General features: G+C 37.3%; 1 protein-coding gene and 1 pseudogene across 1 annotated transcript in view; one reads left to right on the top strand and one right to left on the bottom strand.

Annotated features, from left to right (window-relative positions):
* The window catches only part of LOC126261751 (condensin complex subunit 1), a 207,456-nt gene extending 201,935 nt beyond the window's left edge, over positions 1-5,521 (top strand). Inside the window, exons 25-26 of the mRNA XM_049958566.1 lie at positions 4,149-4,276; positions 5,105-5,521. Of these exons, the coding sequence (XP_049814523.1) occupies positions 4,149-4,264 (116 nt within the window). The 3' untranslated portion in view covers positions 4,265-4,276; positions 5,105-5,521. The remainder of the gene's footprint in view (positions 1-4,148; positions 4,277-5,104) is intronic.
* On the bottom strand, positions 3,049-3,166 carry LOC126209694 (5S ribosomal RNA; annotated as a pseudogene).
* Positions 5,522-13,286: the final 7,765 nt, after the last annotated feature.

Genomic DNA, 13,286 nt, shown 5'->3' with positions numbered 1-13,286 from the left:
AACCCAACAAAACCTAAATATGATTTGTCTCTTGTTTGACGGTCGTAGGCAGTGGCTAATTGCATCTAATCTGCTTGGGTCTGGTTTAATCCCTGGTGTGTTTATAGCATGCCCCAGAAATTTTACCTCACTGCTTATATATTTCATTCCCGCTAATCTAGTTAGCAATTCCTCAATGACGGGGTTCTCTCACATTCAGGTTCATTTACTCTGTTCACTGTTTTTGCTCAAGTACCAGTCTTACTGATCAGTCTAATTTCTTAATTACAACTAAATGGCTACTGCAACAACTGTCAGATGTTCAATAACATTCCTTGTTAACATTCTGTTAATCTCATGACTTATAGATGTTTTTGCTGCCACTGATATTGGATATAGTTTTATAGAAGGTGATGTATCAGGTAGTATCTTTAACATACAAACAAAATCTTTAATAACTGCTGGTCTCAGCAAAGAAATACTCATATACTTACTTAGAAAAGCTAACAAATCTTTCTTTCCCTGTGGCATTAATCCCAAAGATTTACTTGTATTAGTCTTAATGGCCTCTATACTTCTTCAATGTAAGTCCATTCCACATTATTAAGACCTTCAGTTACCTGAGTTAGAGCAATAAGTGTTACAAGAATGAAGCCTATCAATTGTAAGATGCAGGAGTACCGAAAGTTAGTTCCCTTCTTTTACATGCCTAACTCTGTGCGTGACATATTTGAATTTTTTTGTGCTATGATGAAAAAATTTTTCATTTTCTTCCCACATTTTACTCCTCCATAATTTTAATATTAGACCACCACAGCTTGGCAACGGAGGTAGACTTTTGCTTACTTGGGTGACGACTAACCTGGTACAGGATTTTTTTGTCGTCTTTGGAACCGTGCCAATGCTTTGGCAATGTATAAAGCTTTCACAAAACTACGGATGACCTTTAATTACATGCATTTGTTTACCTTTTTACAAAATTTGAACCAGTTTGCAAAAGTTTGAAACATAGAAGTGCTATGCCTCAAAAACCTGCCAGAAAAACATGTATTATGTTTAGCTTGACTTTAAATCATCATATCTTGGCAACAGGTAAGGATTGTTTGGTAAAAATAACTTCATTTTTACTTTATCCATTTATCTACCTTCGTGCAAAGTTTGAATCGATTCGTAAAAGTTCAAAATAGAAGTGATGCACTTCAAAAACTTCCCCAAAACAAGTGCTTTTTGCATGTTTTTATACGTAAAATCGGAACAGTGCACATAAAAATGCTGCTATTAGCTAAGTATTAATTTCAGCCCTACAAAAGTAATAAATCAATTTGCACAATTTACCTGGGCATGAGCACCGTTTCATCACTCAAACTTGGCTCAGTATGCTGTAACATAGCTACAGGAAGACAGATATTCGAATGGCTATACAAATAGCCGGTGGTTCGAGCTAAACAAAAAACTTTGCCTCCACGCTGTAATGATATTAGAAGTAAATGTGATAACTATTGAAATACAATCTCGCAATATCTTCTCCTTTGCCCTAAGGAAATGTTATACTGCTGTGTTGAAAGCCTAAGGTAAGTTTATGGTCTGTCAGCCTATCAGTGCCTAATATTTAAAGTACGTTCAGTCCTGGATTAGTTTACCTACTGATTTTGTAATAACCATTATTTATATTCCAGTCACCGCAACACTGGAAATGCACGCATCATATCGGACTGCTCTAAAAAGTTCTGGACAACAACACACAAGTCACTTCCTGATTATAAAATAATACATTGCTATGTTGCCTGTCAATCCTTGTCATTTAGGCTGGATGTATTTCTTGGTAGAGTCTTCCTTTTTTGCTCTAGTAATTCATTTCCTATAGTAGTGCTGTTATTGTATCAAAATAAATAGGAATTCAAATTTGCGGATCGTTATCATTCACTTCTGGAGAGTGAGCCTCACCCTGGAGACATATAATTTTTCCACTTTCCTTTCACTAATATTCTGGTGATTAACAGCTCTACTGAATTGGTTTCCATTATCAGAGTTATGATTATTTCTCTCTGTTTGTCTCAACCTGTTTCCCTGTTGGTCATTAGTGTCACCTATAGGATTTCCCCCAGACTGCATGTTGTTATTACTATTCGTGGCATTATTTTTTACGCTGTTATTGCAATGCTGTCTATTGGATTTTTTTCCAGAGTATCACTTTGTTCTAGGTAGTCTAAAAGATTATTTACTTTACCCTACTCTGTCTCTATCAACTTATCATGTACCTTCCATGGTAGTCGACAAGTACCTCTCACGAATTGGGTCACCAGAGTATTTTGCTTTACTTAATTGATTTTCTACAAATCCTCTGTATCCTTTCTAATTAGTATTGTTATGTGTTTGAAATCCTAATAATTCCATTCACAATTTCTTCTGCACTTCTTCACGCCAGTATTTACCTTTAAATTCTAATTCAGAGTTCTTGTAATTATTAAATTTGTCAAATTTTAATATACCCTATTGTGCAGTGGTCCTGTAAGATGACTTACCAAGAACCTGGTTTTAATGTGGTCTGGAATATAAATAATTGTTATTACAAAATCAGTAGGTAAACTAATCCAATCAGAATTACTAGTAACACTTAAGCTAAATGAATATATATTTCACTATGCCATGTACATGGTAGCAGGACTGAACGTACTTTAAATATTAGGCACTGATAGGTTGACAGACCATAAACTTACCTTAGGCTTTCAACACAGCAGTATAACATTTCCTTGGGGCAAAGGAGAAGATATTGCGAGATTGTATTTCAATAGTTATCACTGACATAACCGTTAAGTTTATCTTTATTTCTCTTCATCGCATTCTTCCCTTTCTTGTACATGAGTATGACACTCCGTCTTCAGGCCACAAATGGCCCATCGGGCCCATCCGACCACCGTGTCATCCTCAGATGAGGGTGCAGATAGGAGGGGCGTGTGGTCAGCACACCGCTCTCATGGTCGTTATGATAGTTTTCTTTGACCGGAGCCGCTACTATTCGGTCGAGTAGCTCCTCAGTTGGCATCACGAGGCTGAGTGCACCGCGAAAAATGGCAACAGCTCATGGCGGTCCGAATGGTCACCCATCCAAGTGCCAGCCACGCCCGACAGCGCTTAACTTCGGTGATCTGACGGGAACCGGTGTATCCACTGCGGCAAGGCCGTTGCCTGTACATGAGTATAGCCCATACCTAATTTAGCATGTTGATTATTTCCAAGTGCACTGTGTATATTATAATGGGTAAAAGAATCACTAGTAATATTTGATGCAGAAGTTATTGCCTGAGGTATCATGTTCTGGGAAATATTCAAACCAGTCTTTAATGTTGGCTTCCAGTTACTATGAAAGATATATATTATCAACATGCAAATTGTTCTATTTTGCAAGGCTGAGCTACAGTCATTAGCAGACATTATTAGCATCAGAACACAGCCCATAGACCAGGTGCTAAACACCTCATGCAGCAATACTTGAGATACCTTACAGATTATTAGTATTGTACCAATTCAAGTACAGAGGCATACTGGACGTATGAGATGACACTTCCCACAGCATGTTGATTTTTAACAAACAGGAGCTCCTTCCCCACCCCCATGCTCATGTCGGGGCAGTAACTATGGTGATCAATATACTTACTTACAGCTTCTTCAGTGTTCAGTGAACTTAAAACAGTGCAGTAGCTAAATGTTGGAACTGTGATTTCTATTTAAGTGACAGTGAAAGAATCTCCAAAAATTGTCTTATATTTTGTGTAGAAATAAAGAAGTTTCTTCACAAAACACACTGAGTAGGAGACAAATTTCAGTTGGACATTATGTGAGAATTTTCCAAGCACCACACACACACAAACAACACTGAAAAACTTTCCGTGTGTGTGTGTGTGTGTTTGTGTGTGTGTGTGTGTGTGTGTGTGCGCAAGTGTCTTTTTTGTGGGATGTGTGCACGCATGTGCGTGTGCGCGTGCACGCATGTGCAAATGTCTTTTTTGTGGGGAGAATAGTCATGTGGGGCATGATATACAAATGATAACTTCAGAAGGAATGATTTACCTGCAATTATCGGAACAGAAGTATCTAGTGAAGCATTGTTTCACTCTCAAGTGATGATTTCCTGTAAGTAATAAATAACATGGTTGGTTGCTTTATTGAAGGTACCAGGCAGGCACCATCAACAGTTAAAAAGCAACTGCAAAAAGGGAAAACTCCTAGACGAAGAAAACCAAAAACACCTTCTTCTACATCTGAGAGTAGTGACCTGGAAGAATGAGAAACCTTTTAGGTATGTACACTATTGTCCACAGACGTACTGTGAATGCCACCATTGAGACAGTAATAAGTAGAAAATTTAATAATCAGTCTTTGGTAAAAGTATTGCAGTAAAGAAAAGCTCTTTTCTTATTATTATGGAATACATTGCAACCTTCGGGATTTGCTGTTGAGTTTTGAATACTATGTAATTCGTGCTAGCTTGTAACTATTTCGCTACCTGTTAAAAAATATTTTTAGGTACTGAATTTATTACACTGATTTAAAGAAGCATTAACGGTAAAATATTTCAAATGAATAGCATTTGTATTTTCGAACTGTAGAATTTTTTTTAAATGATGGCACATTCCACACTTATCTTTCAAATATAATATATTTGTGGGGAATATATATGTGACAGCACTGTAGAGATTTCAAAGCTATTTTCGTGCACAAACATCCAAAGCTACAATAATGGCCAGCAAATATATTTAATGAGAGAATGGATCATATTTGTTACTGTACATTCTCTCTCTCTCTCTCTCTCTCTCTCTCTCTCTCTCAGCCTGACTGGTTAGTTTCCAGATGGGAAGCATTCATAAGACAGAACTAATATTTACAAATGTTGTTGGACCAGTAATGCAACTGGAAGTGTGTTTCTATTTGTTCATTGCCCCTGTTATCTTTAATGTATGTTGGGTTACCAGAAAATGAATATTAATGCTAGTTACTGGTTGCAGGGTGTATTTGCTGTTTTTGTTATTAAGATGTTAGTACTTGTGTTTGTGTTACTGCAAAACTTCACATTACACAATATTAAATTCTGGTAATAATTTCAGTGATGTATCTTTGTTTGTTTCAGGTTTTATTCATTTTAACTGACATAGGGGAAATGCTTCCTGCAATTAAGCCCATAATTTATACATTGAACAAAACATGACAAAGTGCAATATGTACAATCATAAGAAGGGCTACAAATGCTTTCATGCTGGCACACAACTATTTTAATGTGTCAATATGCATGACAACTTTAAACTGCCTTTTTGAAAACAGGAATAATTATTTTATTAATTTTTATATTTAACTCTCCACTGATACTCCGCAAGTAGGGCTCTGTATTATTGTATAACTGACCTGTTAGTTCTAAATGTACAGGATTTTATTTAGTTAACTGGTGACTGAATTAAATGTACAGTATCTCTGCATAGTGATAAAGTGCACGTGCACATTTTATGTATTGCTGCCAGTATGAATGAATTAGTTTTTACTAGTATCATAATTGTCTTTTTATTTTATTGTTATCAAACAAGTAGTTGAATATGACTTTAAGACTTGTGTTGTAGTGTTCTCTAACCGAATTCTACTTTTACTGCATTTTGAGACAAAACATTTTGAGCAACAGATTGTTAAACACTTGTCATGTGCTGAATGTGATGGGCCCAGAGAAAACTTACTAGACATACTTAAGGGTAGTTGAATTTTACACATGATTTAGAGGCAAAGGGAAGCAAATGAGATGGGCAGGGGGCAGCAGAGGTACTGTGTAAGACAACTGAGAAAACAGTACGGTTGCAGTCCATATACTCTCAACACTCAATGAAAAGTCGCAAGACAGGCTAGAGAGGAGAAAGAAATTCACAGAGCAACAGAATAGGTAGAGAATATGGGCTAGTGAAGACTTGAGTCCAGTAGAGGTTCAGTACTAAATGATGCGCTGGAGGGATGTGCAGCTTAATGGAATTGTGTTTTAGTAGGGAGAGAAGTTAGAGATGGCATAGGCTACAAAGCAGGAACTGAAATCAAACATTGCTTGCTGTGTCTTTTAAATGTTGAATTACATTTGGTCATAGTTGACTGGTTGGCCTCTCAGAAAATTACACATTAATCTGCAACATTTTTATCTTTAAAGCATAATATGGAATCTATATTTAACATTAATGTTGTACCTTTTCAGTAAAGGTAGTTGTCCATGTAGACTGAAAAAAATTTAGACAATTAGTATTTTATCAAAGGTACATATCAAATGGCCATGGCATTGTTTCTTGCATTGAGAATCCTGCTTTATGATTGTCTCTAAAGAATGAGATGCGTTACTGAATTAATTTAATGTATTAATGAATTTCAGTATACAATGTATCTGTAAGAGTTACTCACATAGATGTTCAGTGGAAGGCTGGCATATTTCACATCACAAAAAAATCCCTTGACTATGATCCGTGGGTATACTAAAAAGAACTATGATTGGCACAGTCATACAGCAAACCCAGGATCTCAATCTTTCTTTCAAACAAGCAGAACAATGATACAGGCTGTATTGATTCAACACAGGCAGGAAAAACTGAACAAAAAATTAATGCAAATAATGAATGATAGGATACTAAAAGAATGGCACAGAACCAAACAACAATTTACTGAAACTCAGATCTTATGCCAAAAAATCTCCCTAAAATAAAAATAAGCACATACTTCTACCATAAATCAGTATGTGAGGAGAAAATTAGTTTGGACGCAATTAAGTTTCACATTTAATATGAAATATACAAGAGAAAAACTGAAAGTTAGAAATAAGGCGCTGTCCAGTGATGTTCATTTAAAATGGGTATGTGACTCAAGCCTTAAACGAGAAGTAAGTTGTAGGTGGGACATTGACAAGATCAAAGAGGAAGAAAAGTCTTACGAAGATGCTCTGTGATAGGCACAATACAGTTACAGAACAAGTACTTCTTGAATCAAAACTTAACATGATAGGTCAAAACCTTTTCCCATTTGGCAAGTGAGAAAAGAAAATACTATATTTCCTACATTGTGCATCCATTCATACACTGTGTTCCATAGATGCAGTGAGAGGGGGAAGTGGACCAAGTCCACCATGGTCCTCCTAGAAATCATTTTGACATTAGCCTGCAATAGTTCGGGAAACCCAAATCGGGTAGCTCATTACAGAAAATACTGTATGGTCTTTAGAGATGTTTTTACATAGGCCAAGAATATGATCGTCACATGAAGGAGAAACAAATCTCGGATTTTATTTATATTGGTTATTTCCATTACAAAACTTGTAATACTGTGTGTGTGTGTGTGTGTGTGTGTGTGTGTGTGTGTGTGTGTGTGTGTGTGTGTGTGTGTGTGTGTGTGTGTGTGTTTGATGACGATGATGATAAGAGAGTAAAACCTTGTTGCGGCACATGGCCTACTCCTTGTAAATAACATAAAGGGGACTGCCAAGCTTAACATCCCCATCCAATAGGAGGATCACCGTCAATAATGTCACACCATCAGTTCATGAGACAGTGCAGAGAGGTATGGTATTTACACCAGAACGTTGACCCAAAGCCTTCTGTGCGCCAGGGGCGGCCAAACGTTGCATGCTGCTCATGAGCGCACAGCACTGCACATGTGCTGTTGGTGTGCAATCATCGACCAGGGCAGTGGCGACAGCCAGCAGGTTGCGGCAGTGTAGTACCAGGCTAAGCTGCGGACGTTGATCCAAAGCGACTACTACATAGTGAACGTTGTATTTCAAGATCCGAAAATGCAGAGTGTATCAAGGAAATGGAGATTTGCTACCTTTTAAAAAGGGAATGGGAGAATCATGTTTTCTTTGTGCAAAACCGTGAAAATTCGAAATGTTTAATACATGGCAGTATTCTCGCTGGTCAGCGGAAGTTGAGTATTGAACACCATCATAATAAATTTCACTAGGACGAGTACAATTTAGTGTCAGATTCTGAGCAGTTGGGGAAATTGACTGAGCTTAAGAAGAGCGGTCTGACAATACTAGATGAATCTGACATAAGTCGCTGTTGTCACAAGAGATCTGCGACTTTCTTTTCTCCATTTTATGGAGCACAGTTTTCAATTTTTCAGAACGACAACAATGATAGCCCAGCAGTACGTACAAGTTATAAGATTGCGCTTAATGTAGCAAGAACAGGAAAACCATTTGCTGAAGTTGAGTTTATAAAGGAGTGCATCAATGACGCTGCTGATTTACTTTGCCCACTGAATGCAAATCAGTTTCGAGCTATCACTATTTCTCGGCGGACTGTAAGTCGTCGTATAAGTGCCATGGCAGGAGACTTTTACTGTCAATTAAGGAGTGCTGTGCAGGAGTTTATTGCATTTTCCATCGCACTTGATGAGTCCACAGATATTTCAGACACCATGCAATTAGAGATTTATGTGCGCTGTGTGGACACTGCTCTACACACAACAGAGGATTTTTTTAGATAAGAAACCTTTAAAAAGCACAACCACCAGTGCGGACATCCTAAAAGCCATTGAAGAAGCTGTCAGTTCAGCTGGCTTAAACTGCGAACGTTTGGTGTCGGTGACAACAGACGGAGCACCTGCAATGAAAGGGGAGCAAATGGGATTTGTTGGATTACTAAGTAAAAAGCTATAGCGTACAGAAGAATCATTGTACAGTATCCACTGCATTTTGCACAAAGAAGTACTCTGTGCAAAAGAAGAAAAACTGGGGGATGTCATGCAAGTGGTTATTCGGGCAGTCAATTATTTGAGATCCCACGGACTTACACATAGACAGTTTCACACATATTTAGCTGAAATTGGGGAAGGGTACGGTGACATACCATACCACAGTGAAGTCCGCTGGCTTAGCCGTGGTAATGTACTCAAGAGATTTTTTGAGCTGAGAATAACAATAAATCAGTTTTTAAAGGACAAAGGAAGATACGACCCCAAGTTAGAAGATCCAGAGTGGGTTGCTGACCTTGCATTTTTAGTGGACATTAACGGACACATGAATGCATTTAAAACAAGTTTGCAAGGAGAAAAACCAGCTAATCTGTGAAATGGCTGAAAAGGTGCAAGCTTTCACTCGCAAGCTTGAGCTGTGGGAACGACAGCTCTCGTCAGGGAACACAGTGCATTTCCCTACTCTGTCTTGTCTATTGTGCGAGAACAGAATTGCAAAGAATATGTTTCTGTACTTAGTGCAATAAAAGAGGAATTTTTCAAGCGATTTGGGGATATATCATATTCATCCCAAGCTTTTGAGTGGTTCTTGAGACCATTTGCTGTTTCTGTAGATGATATTCATCCCAATTTGCAAATGGAATTAATAGGTCTACAGTGTAATTATTGTCTGAGAGCCAAGTTCCTTTTGGCAAGACGTGTAATAGACTTTTAACCCGACTTTCTACAGCAAGAGTTTCCTCGTCTCCATCGTGAAGCTGCGTAGATAATGTCAGTGTTTAGCTTGACATATGTTCGTGAGAGATTTTTTTTCTGTAATGAAAATTATCAGTTAAGAGCAAACATCAGTGATAAAAATTTACGTCACTGTTTGCGTTTGTCTGTATGTAGAAATTTTGTTCCAGACATTAAACGTATTGTAAACTCCACCTGTGATAATTAAATAAAATGTATTGTAGGTAATAGGTACTCTTTCAAACCATGATTTCTTTCAAGCACTTCTACTAACCTTATTCCTTCATTCAATAAAGCAAGCTAGGAAACAAAACGCTTTACAGAGGAAGGAGCAGAGAGACGGTATGATGGAAGAGAAGCGGGTGGCCAGCTTGCCCGTGTGCATGCAGAACACCTGTTAACTGCACACGTGCACATGTGCAAGATTCCTGCCCACCCCTCCTGTACGCCACCACCTCTCCTACCCTTTCCAGCCAAATACTGGCAGTGAAACTTTTTTCCACCACCAAGATTCAAAGTGTTAGATTCAGATTGTTTTAGTAAGAGGTGTCAATGAAATTTTCATTGTCACTATAAATGGTTCCTTATTACTTGCAACTTAATTGCATCAAAACTCATTTTCTTCTCACATATTGATTTGTGGTATACATGTGTGCTTATTTTTATTTTATGGAGATTTTTTGGCATAAGATCTGAGTTTGGATAAGTATGTTTATTTTCTTGTCTTGTTGCATTGTTTCTATTTATTATTGTGAATTTATATTTAAATATAATATTTAATAAATATAATATTTAATAAAAAAAAGGATAAATGTGAGAAGAGAGACCGTGAAAAAGGGAAAGAATGAAAAGCAAATCGGACTTTGTATTACAGAAAAGCTATCGGACTTCGTTATTCGGAAAAGCTATTGTTGGGGTGGTCCTTGTAGCGTTTTTGAGCAAAAGTTAAACCAATTTCCACTACACAAATTTTTGAAAAGAAACAGAGAATAACAGAATGTAACTGACAGGGGGAAGTGGCGTAGACGAGAGATCATCCTTTACCAGATTAACTTATCTTCTTTCGGACGGCGTCCACGTCTTCAAAAATCTCCTTCATTTCAGCGTGAAAAATCTGCTCCAAAATCTTGCAATAGTCCAGGAATCACTAATTTATACCAATTAAAATCATCTTGATACTGTATGCAATTTAATTTACTTTGCTACTTCATTTTCCGAATTCCTTAACAACTTCCACAATGTCTACGCATTACAATCAGATCAAGATTAGCCATTAAGTTTTTACGTCAGCATCCGATCACGTCTGCCTTAAGCTACCGCTATCAAGAGACAATTGAAACGGAATAAAAAACAAAAAAGAGTTAACAATTTTAGTATTTTCTCTCTGCCGTCGAGCGCTCATACCGCTGCGACGGGATATTTTTATCTGAGGGAACGTATGTAGCGCGGCGAAATTCAAAGTCCCGCTACATCGCCCCCTCGACTGTCACGCTAAAACTTTTAGCGTGGCAGGCTAGCAAACAATAGAATAGATATACCTAAATGTCTATTATACATATTTTCCCAGGAAACGCCACGTGCATACTTAGAGGATTATCTTTGTCAATACTTGGTTTCTAAATCTATATACTACATTCAATTGTTACAGTTTTAATCCTTTTTACACAATTAATATATATTTACATACAGTTTGTTTGAACAAGCTGCTCGCCAGCGCAGTTAATGTCATGCCCTTCCAGCGTTGGTTTCCCAATGCATCTCTGGCAGCACGTAGTCTTTGCGCATGCGCAGTAGCGTCACTGAATTTCGCGTGCGGCAGTTTCAAAATCGCTGCGTTATGACAGTCTTGAACAGTATTCACCCTCACATAGTGTTCATTACAAGTTGTTATTCCAGCATAATTGGCGTGTTAAGTCCGGTGACACCATAAGATTGAGCGTGTGCATGATCTGAAGCAACGTCCATGTCTTCTGTTACGACACAACACTCCAGGTCCTTGTGCGTTTTCATGATTATTGTTCCCGGGGCATATATGGTCGATGTAGTTTTTAGCCTCCACATCGCCTACGACAGGTGCTGAGTTTATTGTCTCTAAAGCATCTGAAGGCCGGCCAGGAACAACGGCGTCGATGTTCGCAAAGGTAGGTGTTTCACCACGTTGTTTACACTTGCCAACAAACGTTCATTTGCAGTGTGAAAATCCTCATTATCGTCGAAGTAAATTGCAGTTTATATCGATTTACAAACAGTTATTTGGTTTATGCACCATAAGTTACACAAATAACACAAAATTCGTCGTTTTTAACGTTCACAGTTTAACACAGTTTGCAACACTTTTTGCCATATTTACATTTTACCAAAGTTCACTTTGTCCAAGCATGTTTACATCGTTAATTATGAAAGCTTACATTTCTTGGTCACATTTCAAAATATGTTGACAATATGCAAAGTTTTAACACATATACAAATACATATAAATTTACAAGAATATACACGTGAAATATTTACACTAAAAAATTATACTAAGTCCCATTGGCTTTCTTTTATTGGGGTATTAATTTTTTATTCAGGTTTGGGCATGCCAAGGGATATCAGACTTAATACTTAAAGCACAGGCTTTCCTTTATTTATTAGTTATCTCTTTCTTTTGATTCCATATCTTGGCTAGTGGTTGACCAGGCTTGTAATGCCATCAATATTCAGTTTTCTTCATGTCTTTTTATTCATACCTGAAAGTTTACTGTCACACATTATATTCTTACATTCCATAAACAAACAATACCCAGCTGCAGGAGGTGGTAGGATAATGGAGAAAGAAAGAAAGATAGACTGGAAGAAACTATTCACTACCTATAAACTGCCAAATCCTACAGCTACTACATACAAAGAGAACATAATACATTATAACATTTGCATCACCTTCAAGGGGTGTATGAAAGGAGGTGCTTACAATTTACCAAATCATGGGTAAATGTAAGTGTCCTTACGTCAAGTCTGTGTAGTGTAACATCATGACAGATTCTGTGTTTGTGTTCTGACTGTTCATATGACTAAATGTATTATACATTAACAAATCTTTGCATGAGTAAATCACTGCTCAGCACTTCCTCGATATCTCCACTTCTTGTGGATACCGTCTATACAAATGGAAAATATATCCCAGAGATTGTCTCTCTCATAATGTGTATTATATAATAACATATCAAATTTCCTCTCAAGAGTTCAACCATGGACTTTCTTCTACTTTAGTGAAGGTTAAACAACATGTATGTGGTATATAAATATCATTTCTTTGTATAAAACATAAATAAAGAACATAGTATTATAATTGACAGTAAAATGTCTCTTTCTCAGTGTCCGTTGCTCGACATCGGCTGCACGGATGGTCACTGCTCCTTTGCACTTACCTTGCATTACCTGGAAGTCAAATGTCTTCAACGTAGATGTAATTTTGTCATCTGTTCGTTAAAGTGGAGGTGTACGAATCGCAAAACGGCCTTAATAACTCTATCTTTTGCTTCCTCAGGGTTTTCTGTCTTGTGTAAAAAAAAATTTTTTTCTATACAAATGTATTCACATGAGGGCTGTGTAAAAACTATATTTCAACTTAAGTTCCTTAAAATATCATTCTCCTGTCTGAACACAAACTATAAATGTTTTCTTCCACACAGTGGCTTAACAAAGGTTACCAAGTAACACTTCTGCCATAAATTAAAGCTAATGTGTTTCCAAGCTACGTTCTTATCACACTTATCTCCACAGCTGTAATCATCATTATGTTCACTCTGCTTTTCTTGCATTCGTTCATTTTCAAGGGCACTGTAAATAGATTCACATTTAATGTCTTGTACTCACGTGTTCTAACTCAT

Source organism: Schistocerca nitens, chromosome 1 (assembly GCF_023898315.1).
Source record: "Schistocerca nitens isolate TAMUIC-IGC-003100 chromosome 1, iqSchNite1.1, whole genome shotgun sequence".
In the NCBI taxonomy this organism is placed as follows: domain Eukaryota; kingdom Metazoa; phylum Arthropoda; class Insecta; order Orthoptera; family Acrididae; genus Schistocerca; species Schistocerca nitens.
The sequence above is the reverse complement of the archived record's forward strand: the minus strand, read 5'-3'. Positions and strand labels throughout refer to the sequence as shown.